Below are 16,351 nucleotides of genomic sequence, written 5' to 3'. Positions count from 1 at the left end.
TTCAAAATAACTAATCATATATTGGCATAAAAAACAGCAAATAGTTGGACTATAGTTAACATTGTTAAGCAAACATTATAAACAGTCAACATTATGTAGATTAAATCGATGACGGAATAAGACCAAAAAAGAAAGAAAAATTGTTTGAGTAATGAAATATTGTTTTGTGCTGCTGTTCTAAACAAAACTACGAGCGACCGTCCTCGACCGCTCGACCTCTAATGCGTTTTCTCTGGAAACATGGTTAAAATCGACTCTTTATATATGTTTGTACTTCATTAACTATAGTTTGATTGTCTGCGTCATTCAAGTTAGTTGCACCAAAAAGAAGTTTTTCAGAACTTAGTGGATGGGAAGTGCGAGTGTTACGAAACAGCTTGAAGCATTTCATTTCTGAATCTGTTGCATTTGAAAAAGAAGTGTTCTGTGTCTTCTATTCCGTTGCCACACTGACAGTTGGGATCTCGAAAAATGGTCATTATTCAAATTGCTACTCATATTTCTAATTCCGGCATGATGAATTGTACGAAAATCTATCGCCGTGTAAGAAAAGATGAGATTGGTCGACTGCAACTGTCTGGTCCTTTATTTTGTAAAACATTACTAATGAGTTGAATTACCTTCTGTATTGGAGCGTATTCCATTCTAAGGTGTTCAACATTTGGTTAACGCTACTGGTGTAACTGTAGTCGTACACGACGTACCTAGCAGCTGATCTTTGAACATTTTCGACTTTACTTGTGAGAGTTTATTTTGCCATGGATGCCAGAGGCTTGAACAGTACTCCATTTGTGGATAATAGGTGTTGTAGGCAGCAATTTCGACCTTTTTATTGTCAGTTTTGACATTTCGTTGTATGAAGCGAAGAGTGGAAGTTGCTTTGGAAGCAATATTGCCACTGTGTTTAGACCAGTTTAAATCTTTGGAGATGGTTATGCCTAAGTATTTAGCTGCCTCACATGTTTTAGCTCTATGTTATGAAGTTTGTAGGGGTAAACTACAGGATTTTTCTAAAGATTCTAAGGATTTCACATTTGTCAGGATTGAACTCCATCCATGTCTTCTCCTAGGTTTCTAAGCTAGTGAGATCTTGTTGGAGAGATATACTATCTGAAATGGAGTTGATGGTAAGGTATATCATGGTATCATTTGCAAACATTCTTGCATTACATTTGACTGAGTCTGGTAAGACATTGATATAATCCAAAAAAAAGACAAGATCCAAGAACAAACCCCTGGGGAACTCCAGACAGTACAGGAAGTTCACTGGAAAAATGACCACCAACAGCGACTTTCTGTGATCAGTTTGACAGAAAGGATTTCACCCATTTGGTGATTTGTGGGTTGACTCCAAGGCGATGTAGCTTCAATAAATTGACCTAATATGAGCGACCTTATCAAACGCCTTGGAAAAGTCCATGACAACAGCATCTGTTTGTTGACCCTGTTCAGTGTTATTGTAAAGTTCCTGGGTGAAATTAGTCAGCCGAGTCTCACAACTGTGACCTGACCTAAAGCCGTGCTGGAAATGGCTAAGTAGCTTATGCTTATCAAAATAAGTCATACGACTGGAAACAAAAATATGTTTCGAAGAGTTTAGAAGCAATGCAAGTTAAAGAAACTGGACGGTAGTTACTGGGTTTTGACTTGAGACCTTTTTTAAATACGGGGGCTACAGTGGCTTTTTTCCAGTCACTTGGTACAAGGCCAGATTCAAGAGATAACCTATATATATGGGCAAGTACTGGAGCAATTTCATGGTGGAGTTCTTTCAGGATGCGTGGGGATAATTCGTCAGGTCCTCAGGCTTTATGTGGGTATAGGCCATGGAACAGTTTTTCCACACCTTCAGTGGTAACATGTATCTCACTCATCTTGGAGACCGGGGATGAGAAGACTCTGGAGCATATATGCTTTAGACTATAAGGGGCTGGGGTGGGGAAAACACAGATTCAGGTAATAAACCGTGCTTATAATATACTTGGAACACCGGAGTCAACAGATGTTTGGTTTGATGTCTCACCTTCTACTACCACTTGCATTAACCTATTTGTTAGGAAGTTCCTCAGCCAAGTGTTAATTGATCATGTTATACCATAACTTTCTAATTTTAATAGTAGTTCTTCATGGGGAACAGTGTCAGATGCTTTTCAAAAGTCTAAAATAATGATATCTGTTTGAAAGCCTTCTTCACTGAGCTTAAGCAAGTCGTTGGTGGTTACCAAAAGTTGGGTTTCACATGAATATCCTGAACGAAAACCATGGTTCAAATTTGTAAGAATGTCATTTCTTTCATTCTTATGCTGTTCATAATGCCGCTATTTGACCTGGATTATTTAACGATGGAATTACGGACAAAATTAATAACGAACGGTAAAGCCAAGAGCGGCTACTCATGAAAGACTAGAAAGTAACTTTTGCAGAGTACATTCCCTTGGAAATCACTTTTCGCTTCCGGTTGAAAGTTGACAGTGTTTATGAAAATTTAGACGATTTAATTATTTATTTTCCTGCATTTGGATGAGCAAATTTAAAGAGGTAACATTACATATTCATAGTTCATATGCCATTTTTTATCTTGGGCATAATGTCGCTTTTAAAATTCCACGGTAAGGGAAATCGATCGTAGAATATCTCCACGTTTTGACGTTTTTAACTGCAGACATGGTGGGTGGGGGTTACAAGAATTTTTGTTGATTTATGAAGTTTCCTGTGTTTTCATAAATCGGTATCATATTTTCCTTGATATGTTGTCATTCGAGTAAACACAGTGCTATGTAAACAGTTCACATACTTTTACCATCTTGAAAATGCGTATGCTGTTACCAGTTTTGAGACCAGACTCTATAATTTGATTTCTACTTCTACTTCTACCGGTTAACGGCCTCCGTCAATAAGTTGACTATTCTGCTGTGTTTAGGGTGTGCGCAAAAGATAAGGTCCAAAAATTAAAACAACACTTCATTGTTGTTTCCAATCTTATGACCTATTTTGACAAGCATAAGCTACTTAGCCAGTTCCAGCACGGCTTTAGATCAGGTCACAGTTGTGAGACTCAGCTCATTAACTTCACTCAGGAACTTTACAATAACACTGAACAGGGTCAACAAACAGATCTTATTGTCATGGACTTCTCCAAGGCGTTTGACAAGGTTGATCACATAAGACTAATTTATAAACTACAAAGCCTTGGTGTCAACCCACAAATTACCAATTGGGTCAAATCTTTCCTGTCCAACCGATCCCAGAAAGTCGCTGTTGATGGTCATTTTTCCAGTGAACTTCCTGTACTGTCTGGAGTTCCCCAGGGGTCTGTTCTTGGGCCATGTCTCTTCCTGGTATATATCAATGACTTACCAGATTCGGTCAAATGTAACGCAAGAATGTTTGCAGATGACACCATAATATACCTTACCATCAACGCCATTTCAGATAGTGTATCTCTGCAACAAGACCTCATTAACTTAGAAACCTGGGAGAAGACATGGTCCATGGAGTTCAACCCGGACAAGTGTGAAGTACTTAGAATATTTAGAAAGAAAAATCTCGTGGTCTACCCCTACTAACTTCACAACATAGAGTTAAAAACTTGTGAGGCAGCTAAATACCTAGGCATAACCATTTCCAAAGATCTAAACTGGTCCAAACACATTGACAATATCACTTCCAAAGCAACTTCCACTCTTCGCTTTATACAACGGAATGTGAAAACTGACAATAAAAAGGTCAAAATTGCTGCCTATAACACCAATGTCCGCCCTCAACTTGAGTACTGTTCAAGCCTCTGGCATCCCTGGCAAAAAACCCTCACTAACAAAGTCGAAAATGTCCAAAGGTCAGCTGCTAGGTACGTCATGTACGACTATAGTTACACCAGTAGTTTTACACAAATGCTGAAAACTTTAGAATGGAATACACTCCAATATAGAAGGTTACACAACTCATTAGTAATGTTTTATAAAATAAGGACCCAGACGGTTGCAGTCGACCAATCTCATCTTATTCCAACTAGAAACCTAAATTACTTAATCCCCATGTCTCACACTCAGTACTTTTCTAACTCCTACTTCCCAAGGACCATCCGTCTCTGGAACTCCCTACCAACTTACGTTAAATCTAGCCCCAGTCTCAGTATCTTTAGAGAGAGGCTGGCGGTGGTCAGTATGTAATTCTATTGCTTCTGCCCCATTTTAACTGTAGCATACTGTCTTTTTTAGCTTTTATTATTTTAACATTGTAACATATCATTTCTTTAACAACTGTTTCTCTGACAGCGCCGCCCAGTGATAGTCGGAAATCGACGGTTGGGTGAAAGATGTAGATGTAGATGTAGATTAACGCTTGTGCTTTACAAATTTACAGTGTCAATTTAAAAACAGACAGTGTTTGATGTTCACACTGTTGAATGAGCCTTGAACAGGGGTTCCACTAGACCCGAAAACCTAAGAGTCCCAGGACCCTTGGGCCCAAATTTTGAAGGGTCCTTTTCCAAAATACAGGAGTCCTGTCCCAACACGTCAATATAATTTACTATATTTTTTATTCAGTAATACATAGATCTTTACCTAAGAAAACAATAAACCCAAGATCATGTTACAGCATAATAAAAATGCCAGTCTCAGGTCATATACTCTCATATTGTAAACTAATATTTATCAAATTCATGTTATTTTAATTAGGTTTTTCTTCAATATTTCATTTCATTTTTAATAACAGAACAGTGCTATAACACTCTAGAAAAATGTATCCAAAATGTACTATCCGAATACTGTTACACTTTCAGAATGTCATCGGAAAGTAGTTTTTGCTCAGTTTATTTTGCAAACTAAGCTAAATCAGCGATAGTTTCTCAAATAATGATGCTACTTATCATAAAAAACTGCATTGAAAGTCAGTTTTTTTTAGGAATTTTGGAAATAAGCACATGACATCGGGTGTAATTAGACCCGTAAACGGACATTCTAAACTTATTTTTGCTTTCGAAATTCATCAAAATTTGTGAAGTTTCATGTTGAAATTACGATATGATCACTAAACAATGGTCTAATTTAAAGTTGGCATGAAAAAATCTTGCAGGGCACTTTTCACATGCTCGGTAATCAGCTGCTTACGATAATTTAATAATTGGCGCCTTTTTTGACAGTACACAGGATTCGCTTTATCAATTAATTTCAACACTTCATTGATTTCTTGTTACCTATGTGCACTCGCCGTGACGTAACTTGCTGATAAAAAGTCAGCGAGGCATGTCTACAGGAGAAAGGGCGGGATTTAGCAGAGATCAAAGGCAGGAGAGCATGACCGCGAGTGTTTAATTTCAATACACGTGTCTATCGTGGAAATAGTTTTACTGAAGGAAATTAATGATACGAGAAAGGATTATCAAAGGAAAATGTCCCCGGGTCCCGAAGGACGCACAGGCAAGTATTCTGCCGGGTCCTTTGAGCGTCTTTTGAAAATCTCCCGGGTCCGGACCCGGGGTCCCGGGTCAAATGGAACCCCTGCTTGAAGGCCTCAAGACTCGGTGCTGAAATGGTGCTATTGGGTAAGGTGTTCCATTCCCTGATGGTGTGTGGGTAGAAGGACTCTTTCCTAATGTTGGTCCGACAGGTTGGAATCTGGAAGGACTAATTGTTGTTGTTTCTCGACTGTCTTTGATTTAACAATAATTTATCAGTGATGTCAATGTATACATGTCCATTTACCAGCTTATACATCATATTTAATCATGCCATTTGTCTACATTCTTCTAGTGATTTCCAGTTTAGATTTTCAGTCATTTCTGAAACTGATGCAGTGTAATGGTAACTATTACACACATATCTGGCTGCTCTCCTCTGTACCATTTCCAGTTTGTTTTTATCAGGGACAACTTTTGTCATGGGACAACTTTTGTAACTAAGTACTCTTTATTTGTTACCAGCACAACTACCAAATCTGCTTTGAGAACTTGCAGTAATAACATCATAAATAAAGTCTGAAAGAAGAGGGGCTTAAAAAGGACCTAGTCTTTACTACAGAGCCCAAAATCATCCTACAGTTATCCTACAGGTATACAGTAATATTTTTTTAGGAAGTGGCTAGGGGTCCGATAATATATATATACTGTTATGTACTGTATTCCTAGTAATTGCTGGTACAAGTTATGATTAGTTGTCATAAAGTTGCCGTTATTACAGTTATTTTTTTGTACAGCAATATCTTATTTATAATTAATCTCACTCGGGTTCGAGGCACAACTATTGAATATGCATGGAATTTTAACAGCGATTTCCGGTAATCACCGTTACTTAATTACCTTAGCAGTAAAACGAATTTAACAATTCATGAGGAAAACCCATGTATTAAAATATTGAAGAAAACATAAGTTTATTTTATTCATCAGTCCCAAGAAAAACAAGAAAAGCTTCCGATCATGGCGTACAAACTGCTATTAATTATTTGTCGAATTCGCGATCGTATTTTCCCCGGGATTAAAGAATTATAAATACTTCTGTTTCCTGTGACTTAACATGTTTTTAAAACAACAAGAAAAATACGAGAACAAACCTTTGAAATCATTTTCCGTTTTTAAAATATAGTCTGCTCTTTGTAAATACAATTCTTGGAATTCATATTGATTACCAGACCTCTAGCCTGCCCTGTATGGGTTGTCTAGAGGTCCGGTAAATGGACCTCTAGACACCCGACCCCTAGCCACTGCCATTTTTTTAATTTCATTTTTATGCTTAAGCCTTCAAGTGAGTGCAAGTCATTATAATAAAGCCAATAAGGAGACAGCTGTACTATTTAGTATGCACATTATATCAATACTTGGTGGTTATTCTTAAAGCTAAACCACTACACCGCTAACTTTTTCTTATGTTTAGTGAAAAGATTATTTTTACAATTTATTCTGTAGTTCTGGCTACTGTACCATTTCTTAACTGATGCTATTTTTATTTTACGATGGTCAAGTCCATTAAGTTATGCCGTAACCCCATTTGGTAACCTAAATACCGCCTTGGTAGCCTAGTGGTAGAGCGTCAGCTTCGAGTGCTGGAGGTCGTGGGTTTGATCCCGGCCGCGTCATACCAAAGGCGTAAAAAATGGTACTACATGTAGTAGCTTCCTTGCTTGGCGCTCGGCATTAAGAGGATAGTGCTAGGACTGGTCAGCCCGGTATCAGTATAATGTGACTGGGTGGGGTATCATGCCACGTGTCTACGGCGTGATATTCCAGTGAGGCAGCACTATAAAGTTGGGCATTGTGCTCACTGCTACAAGTAGACACCGTCGTTTATATGACTGAAAAATTGTCGAAAAAGACGTTAAACCCGAACACACACACTAAAAGTGTGGATGTGCACTGACTGTCATGAGAAACCGGTGACCTCGTGTAAAGTTCGTAGTGTTGCTGACATGGTTGTTTTTTAATATCAATCAACGTTTTGTATATATATATGAAGTTAATTCTATGAATATAACCATTTTCAACAAAGTTCATGACAAACATACCTTAGAAGGTTTAAATTCGCAAAAGGGTCATAAATAACAATTCTGTACCATCTAATTTATTGGAGAACAGAAGATTATATATTGTTAATATATAACTTTTTCTGGTTATAAAGGATGTCATATATGTAATCAACAAACAACATAAGCTACAAATTTCTTGTCTGACCAATTATTAATCCAGTAGTAGATACTTACCATGGCTCATTTTACCTCTTGGTACAACCATTTCCAACCATTTTAATATTGAATGTGAAGCAATGGTACTACTAGTCCTGTTTTTCACATCATTCACAACCTGAGCCTGTGTAATGTGTGAATACTTAGGCGCGAAGCTGCGAGGTATTTATGGTTTGCGCAGGATCAGGTTCGTATGGCGATGCATACCGATACTGATGCTTGATATCTGATTTACCTCAACTGTTCATAGTCGTTCTATGTATGTAACTGAGAAATATCTGTATAACACATATTAAGTGGAGGACATATAATGACATACTGTCTTCTGTAAAGCATCCTTTCTATTCGCTGCACTGACTGTCGTGAGACTGACTTCGCGCTGTACCTTCGGAACTAACTTAACAGGCCTGCTGTACATCTGAGTAGTAATTTTCTCCCCATAGTCTAGAACTAATAGTAATATTAGGTGACGACCATTTAAAAATACGAAAATAAGTATAAACAAGTAGCATAAAGCTGAGTATTGAGATTTTTAAAAAAAATCTATTAGCAGTTTTTGGTTAAGTTTTTGTATGTAAGCTGCTTTCTCAGTACCCACTAATGGGAATCGATTGAAACTTTACACACTTGTTCACTGTCATCATCTGACATGCAGTGCACAGGATCCATAACTCTACTTTACATTTTTACAAAATTATGCTCCTTTTTCGACTTAGAAATTTTTGGTTAAGGATTTATAATTATGTAAGCTGGTAAGGATTTATAATTATGTAAGCTGGTATCTCAGTACCAACTAATGGGAATGAATTGAAGCTTCACACACTTGTCCACTGTCATAATCTGATATGCAGTTTACAGGTTCATTAACTCTGTTCTGCAATTTTACATTTATATTTATATTCAGTCACTTGATAAGGCTGTTGAATAGTCAAGCGTTGCTGTCCTCCTGCGGCTCTTGTTATTCAAATGAGCCGTGCCATGGGAAAACCAACATAGTGGGTATGCTACCAGCATGGATCCAGACCAGCCTGCGCATCCGCGCAGTCTGGTCAGGCTCCATGCTGTTCGCTAACAGTTTCTCCAATTCCAATAGGCTTTAAAAGCGAACAGCATGGAGCCTGACCAGACTGCGTGGATGCGCAGGCTGGTCTGGATCCATGCTGGTCCCATACCCACTATGTTGGTTTTCCCATGGCACGGCTCAAATACTTACCTAGTAGTCAGGTTAGTGTTTGGTTACCATCCTGTGCTTTTGTGCTTTTCAGGTTGATACGCTCAGAACTATCCCAGTCAAAACAAAGGAGTCATACGGTAAGGACAAGTTACCAAGTTGTCCCAACCAACTTTGAAAGTACTCCTATATCAGTGATAGGGGCAATTAGAATTATTAGGGCAAGCTTCAGTTTCACATTAGGTTAATTTTCATGATTGTACCTTAATGCATAATGTACATTCTATGCTAAACTTTGTGGAAATGAACATGTTAAAAACTTCCATCCTAAATTTGGGCAAGTAGTTAACTTCAATATAGAGCACTACCACAGTATAAGGCCTACCCTACAGTGTAGGCAATATTCATAGAGAATAGGTAGACTGTTGAGTCATGCAGTTGATATGATATAATAGAATTATGGGTTTTTCTATGTTCTATAAATAAATTTTTATGATCGGACCATGTAAATTAAGTTTAAGACTGGATTTTTTGCTTGATTAATTAAGTAAACAGAACTTCTTGATAGCTTTATTTATCAGCACACCCAGTGATATTTGATTTTGAAGTTTTAAAATTTGGAAAAAACTGTTGTAAAGCTACCAATTTGAAATTTTGACCAATTTATGTTCTCATGTGACTAAACGAACTTTTGAGATTCAAATGGGGAGTACATCCCTAAAGAAAGAGGAGGGTCGCACTTCAGTATTGAAGAAGATAGTGCGATTTCACAAGGTCAGTAAAGCAAAGAAACAAAATACATGTATGAAATTTTGAATCACTCATAGTATGAAAACAACCAATTTAGTTGTCTTTCTGTACAAGGGAACACCCAGGGTATAGAAAAATGTTTCTTGGCAAGGAATCACACAGAGTAAAGAAACAGTCAATTTAGTTGTCTTTCTGTGCAAGGAATCACCCAGAGTAAGCAAACATCTTTCTACACATTTTTGAATCTGAGTTTCTAGGTGTTGAGCCTATAATTATCTGTTCATTAGATAGAACTCCATACAGCATTAATAGCTGTATTCCAATGTTCCACAACTACAATCAGTCAGTATACAATTTTGTTATTTTAAAGATTGATTAATATAAAAAATAAACAACAGTAAGTTCAATTAGTGCAATGGGAATGAAAGAAAAACAAAGAATTTAAGGTAGTAGATGTGTAATAGAGTACCTCCTTTTTGAAGAGTATTCAATTCCTACCATAAACCCACATTTACTGCAATTCTCAGGGGGGCGTAGGTTCAAGCCCTACTGGGACCAAATTTTTTTTCCCCTTATTTTCGATTTTTTCTAGTAAGTTTTTACTTCTTTCAAGACTAATGATAGATTTATTGTACAAAAATGAAAAAAAAACATTTGCTAAGCGATTTCTTGCTGTTCAAAGTGAATTTACTACTTAAACAGAAGGGGTAGAGTTACACATCTGTAAAAATATTGAGTTAAATGTGGTAAAAGTTCTCTATTTTGCTTCCATTCTTTAGATTACATATTGTGGAAGAAATTTAGGTAGGTTTTACATCTGTCCCAAGGTAATTTTTGAATGAAGTAAGCAAAATTCAAAACAGAAACAAGGATTCCACCTTGTTTTTTCAACGTTGAAATAAGAATTCTGTATCATTAAATCCGTTTACTTGAGGAACACTATATAAAATGATATCCACATTTTTATTTTGTGTTTAATAATTGTTTAACAATAGTTTGATGATTCTTTTATTAAAATTAATGGTAAGGCCATACCAAATTGATATGTCGTTCGTCGGAACTACCGCATCAATAATTTCATTCCCGAGAAAAAAAAATTACCCGCCCGCACGTACATAAAAATCTCCGATTTTTTTTTTTTTTTTTTTTCGATTATGCGGTCCGGAATAATAACGGCAAAACAGGTTTTATCGCTGTTTTAATGCGTCAAAGTGATATTGATCGGATTTCATGCGTCATGTAGCTGATGATCCAAACTCAAAAAGTCAGGAATTATGGTGTTGTTCATCATTTGTTTTAAATCTGGAGTGTCCTTCGATGTGCCGGTAGGTAATGAAATAGGCACATTCTACTTTTGTTCAATACAGTGAAAAGAACGAAGACGTGCACGGGGATGCAGTTAAAAATATTTGGAAATGTTGTTCAGATATAAAGTTTTCAAACCATTTGTTATCAGCTGTTTAATTCAGCATGTTAGATCTAGAGCCCAAAGCTGAGGCCAACTATTATCTTAAAAAATATTTGTTCACAGATCCTGACCGACCTATCACACTGTCTCGGCCCAAATCTTTTTGAACGTAACTTCTTTAGTACAGCAGTCAGATATTCTATCAAAACACATTTAGTCAATTTAAAAATTGTTTAGCTTTTCAAATAAGTAGTGTTGATATGAAAATAATTTCTAACAAAATCTGTCCTTTTGTAACCCCAGTTTTGCCTGTTTGTACACATGACGCCAGGATATATTTAAAATTGGCTGTAAATTGATTGAACGAAAGAAACTGAAAAAAACAGACTTCCCCAACTCTAAATTTATAGTTCAGTCAAAGCACAACAAACAACACTTTTAAGGGTGGCCATATTGGGATCATTCTTTGTCCGTCTGTTATCATTTTTGCCTGAAATGAATCTCTAACACAAAAACATAAGCTAGCCTGATCTGTTAAGAAATTATTCCAAAGGGATTCGAGCAATGTCGAAGCATCTGTATGCCCAACTCTGTTTGGTCTCACTGGTCAAGTGGTTTATTTCTTCCCCTCACCTCTATGGGTTGGAGTTCCACTAGGGGCACAAATTTGTTAATGTGTCAAAGCCATCTAACTGTGTTTCAGAAGAAATGTTATTCCACACAATCATGTGCCTGTTTTGTCTTAAATATTCCTCATCCTGTGCCATTAAATAGGCACGTCTTCAGATTAATGTAGAAAGATCAAAATTAAAAATAAGACACTCATTCCTTAGTAATTAAAATTACAAAATAAAAAAAATAAAGTGATTCAGTGAGTTTTGGCAAGAATTTATTTGCAAAATCATTCATGTAGTCTTTAAAACATATAGAAAAGCTATATACTGTGTTACCCACACTGTAAATGTTTGATGTCTGTGTTATTTCTAAAGAAATGTTAACTTTATATATAATCATAACCGCCTCCTCAAGGGTTCAAGCTGGGAAAAAAAATAAAAAATGCCCGCTCGCCCCATGTAAAATCTACCCGCCTCTGAAAAAATCAAAACTGAGAAAAAAAAAATAAAATAAAAATTTCGCTCGCCCGCTCCTATTTTTTTTGAAAATTTTCCGAAGAACTATTAATCAATTTGGTATGGCCTAAAATGAGTTCTCTGCAAACATTTTATATAGCGGCCATCACTTAGAAATTTTTCTCTACTTGAGCTAGAGGAGATACCACAAGTTATACAAAATTTAGAAAAAACAGCATGGTAAAAGTTGTTTAAAATTTGCAATACAGTGCAAAACACGGTCATCTTTAAGAATATACCATGCAAATGCCATTTTGTAAACATTGCTATTACACCTCTACTACCTTAAGAAACATGAGTCACAGTTAAGCAGTTTACATTAACATAGTATGGCCTCCATGCACCTTAAACATGCCTTTTGGAATAAATATATTTAATTGTAATTCATTTCTTAACAGAGCTTTGTTTCACAGGGGCTTATGATGTACAGTCAGACAACAGTATTTAGTGAACTTTGTCTTTTATAGGGATTCTTCCTATTTATAATGTTAACATGTCTCGAACCTTTAAATGCCCTTTTGTTGCCACTGTATGGCAAAGATTTATCACTGACATTATAAAAATTTGGAGATACAGCAGTTAAAGAGCTATGTATTCCCCACCCCCCCTCACTCTAGTGTAAACTTTATTGCAAGTATTTTGTATTGTGTTGGGACAGGGGTACACATATTAAGAAAGTTTTTCATGCCTAAATTAATGTTGATTTTCAGCTTTTGGGAAATGATGGCAGAGCCCGTCAAGAGGGGAAATTGTGTTATAATAACTAAAAAGAACATAAAAAATCACATTTAAGAAGTATGTAGGTCTGCTAAGAGTTTTGATTGGAATATGTAAAAAAAGTAATTTTTAGCTCGACTTATTGAAGAATAAGGAGAGCTATCCTTGTACTCAGCACGGCGTTGGAGTCACACCTTGGTTAAGTTTTTTGTACCAGTCCACATTTTGACAAAACCTTTTGAGATAAAGCTTTGAAACTTTCATCACCATCTTCAAGAGTACATACTTCAGTCATTGATTTTGTCTGAATTATGGCCCCTTTTAACTTACAAATCTTGGATAAGGTTTATTTACCAGTCCATACTTTAATGTCTAAACTATTTGACATATGACTTTGAAACTTTTATCACTTGTTTATTATAACAGTCTCTATCTGTAGGCAAGAGTACATGACTCTGTCAGGTATTGAAGCTGAATTATGGCCCTTTTTGGACTTGGAAATTGGTTCAGTTTTTGTACAAGTCCAATTGTTTAGTCAAAACTATTTGACATGTGGTTTTGAAACTTTGAACACTTATTCATCGTCATGATATCCACCTGTAATCAAGGGTATGTAACTGTGTTAAAGATAATTGGCTAAATTTTGACCCTTTTTGGACTTGGAAATCAGTTAAGTTTTTTTGTACCAGTCTGTAGTTTGTTTAAATTGTTTGACATATGGCTTTGAAACATTAAACACTTGTTTACCATCATAGTCCCCATATGTAGGCAAGACTACATAACTAGGACAAGGATTTTGGCTCAGTTATATATACTGCCCTCTTTTGACAAGGAAATTTGTAAAGTTTCTTGTACCTTTATATATTTTGATCCCATACTTACATCAGTTCTGCAAATAGTCGAGCATGTTGTCAACAGACAGCTCTTGTTTTACTGTTACTAGTACTATTTTGTGAAAAATATGGGGGAAAAACATACTTGGTATGACTCCGATGTTGAAACCTGGGATATATTGCTTAACAGTCTGTCTGTCGAGCCGTCACACATTCTTGTGTTCTCAACTGCTACAGTTTCCATCCATTTGAACCTGATATACATCATCAACATGAAATTGACATGGGCATATTTCGGGGACTTTCATGTCCATTTATTTTTTCTGGAGTTATGGCCCAGTTGTGTTCTTCATTTATTATTCCGTCTGGCATTTTCAGCCATACATTGTTAACATCATTCTTGTAGGAGAGGGAAATGGCCAGAAATAACACACTGTGAAACCAAAAATGTCCATGATACACCACAGTGGTTTGACACTTAACCATACTGGACCTCAAGTTTACCAGTGGGCCATGGGAAGACCTGTCATCCTCTGTTCTAACATTTACAATAGGTGGCACCATTAAATGCCACATCATGCCTCTAACTTTATCAATGGTTAAAACATACTTGACCATGGTCTATAGGCAAAATTAAGGAAACGGCATGTTAAAGGAGGGATTTTAGAGAGTTAAATTTGTTTAAGTGTGTAATCCTGTCTGCTCGCGAAAATTACTTAGATGAGGTACTGAATATATTTCTGTGAGTTACAATTATAGTATTAACACTGCATTAAGTTTATAATAGCCTTAAATTAATCCACTTGTTATATATAATGGTCAAGGTTCACATTGACTTAAAAGTCGGTCAGCCATTTAATTATGATGAATATTAAAATCAGATAGACAATTGAATAATGCATATCTTTTATAGAAAGAACTATTTTTTCTTTGGTCAATTTACACTGTGTTAAAGGCACTGGCCTCCAGATTGACAACAAAAAAAGAGAGATTTTTTTAGATATCTGGAAATTAATGCTATATTTCTTAAGAATGCTTTGAAACTTTAAATTACTGACAGACTATATGTTAAGGGAACACATGAAAATTAGTTGTTTTTACAATGAAAATCGATTTACTTGAGGTAAACTGCCTCGAATATAAATATCTGTATTTAATTCGCATTATACACTAAATCCTCCATAGTGTTTATGATTAGTAACAACAGCAGAAAACTTTTTTATTTACCGCTGCGGTCTGAGGTTTGGTTCCCATTGCGGTCATCTTTCCTGTCTTAATTTGTCATTTTTAAAATAGTTTAGAAACAAAGACTCATATTCTAATGTTTATAATATGACCAAACTTCAATTTGAAAGAAAGATCATTTTTTAGCCAAAATCTGGAGGTCTGTGCCTTTAAACTCTTTAGTGTCAGGTATTTGAATACCAATACTTAATATAGTTAGTCACTGGCTCATGTTACAGTTTAACGTAACAAGCAATTAATTGATTATAAATAATAGTTTGTATTACCAGATTAGATATTGTGACTATTCAGTCGACATGCATTTTACTTATATTGTTTTATTGGAGACTCTTTACAGAAAAAAATTATCAGTAAGAAAAAGAAAACAAGATATATGAAAGAATATTGTCAATTTAGTTAAACTGGGATTTCATCTATCTTTATGAAGTGTTATTTGCAAATAAGCTGATAAGATTAGAGGTCAGGTTAGGAAACCCTGAAGTACAACATGAGGTTTTTGAGGAAGAAAAAACGTAAGATACATGAACAACAAGAAATAGGTATGTCGAAAATTTTGAAATTTCATCTTCATTGTAAGATAAAAGAAAAGAGAAGTAGCTATCACATATTCATGATATAGAATTTAAGAGAGTTTTCAAAGACATATTGACCCAAATTCATAATTGAAAGTATGAACAGTTACTTCATAGTGTCTATGCAAACTTAAAATTAATGTGTTTGTGTGTAACAGTTACTGTAGCAATCGGGGTTAAGTTACAAGATTTGTCTGACATTCGGACAGACGACCCAGGATAACCTACCTGACTGAATGAAAACTCGTCTGTATGAAAACATATTTTGTTATGATCAGGGATCATCCTACAAGGCGATTTGAGCGATATCGTCACTTTAAAGTCGGCCACTTCGCCTAATTATCGCCTCCGGGCGAAATCCGAATCGCCGAGTTTTTCAGCGAGTTATTATCTGTTTACTTAAAGTTGTAAAGCTTTATGCATATTCTAGATTAAATTATCGATAAATCCATAGTCAACCCCGCCTACTCGCCTGTCAAACTTCAGCCAATCGTAGCTTTAATATCCCACAGTGTCAATCAATAATATTGTAAGCCGCCGCCATTTTGAAAATTGTCAATCGGCGTGTAAAAAGCCGATAAACTTAACGAGAGCATGATCATATGCAACAATTGTATATTATTCTTTCATTTTATTAAAGATTACTTCAAAATTTATTTCAATTATCATGATTACGTCAATTTCTGTAAATGAATTACTCGGGTACTGCGGATAAAAAATGATTTCGCGGACGTCAGAACTGCCGTACAAAATATTGTAAAAAGATCGCCATTACCTACGAGTTTGGTATTATTTTCGAAAAAATAAATAAATGAATGAATTAAATGTATAAATCTGAACAAGTTGATGCA

The 16,351-nt window shown here is 35.9% G+C and overlaps 1 protein-coding gene across 11 annotated transcripts in view; it reads left to right on the top strand.

Moving 5' to 3' along the window:
- Window positions 1-2,433: 2,433 nt before the first annotated feature.
- The window catches only part of LOC123541454 (transmembrane and coiled-coil domains protein 2-like), a 155,369-nt gene continuing 141,451 nt past the window's right edge, over window positions 2,434-16,351 (top strand). For 3 of the 11 annotated variants that reach the window (XM_045326956.2, XM_053527188.1, XM_045326958.2), the window contains exons 1-2: window positions 2,486-2,538; window positions 8,940-8,985. In XM_045326956.2, coding sequence (XP_045182891.2) covers window positions 2,521-2,538; window positions 8,940-8,985 — 64 coding nt within the window. In that variant the 5' untranslated portion in view covers window positions 2,486-2,520. Of the gene's footprint in view, window positions 2,539-8,939; window positions 8,986-9,584; window positions 9,620-15,289; window positions 15,468-16,351 lie in introns of those variants that run through there. The other 8 variants (XM_045326962.2, XM_045326957.2, XM_045326953.2 and 5 more) reach the window with 8 other exon arrangements.

This window comes from Mercenaria mercenaria, chromosome 16 (assembly GCF_021730395.1).
Source record: "Mercenaria mercenaria strain notata chromosome 16, MADL_Memer_1, whole genome shotgun sequence".
Taxonomy (NCBI): domain Eukaryota; kingdom Metazoa; phylum Mollusca; class Bivalvia; order Venerida; family Veneridae; genus Mercenaria; species Mercenaria mercenaria.
The sequence above is the reverse complement of the archived record's forward strand: the minus strand, read 5'-3'. Positions and strand labels throughout refer to the sequence as shown.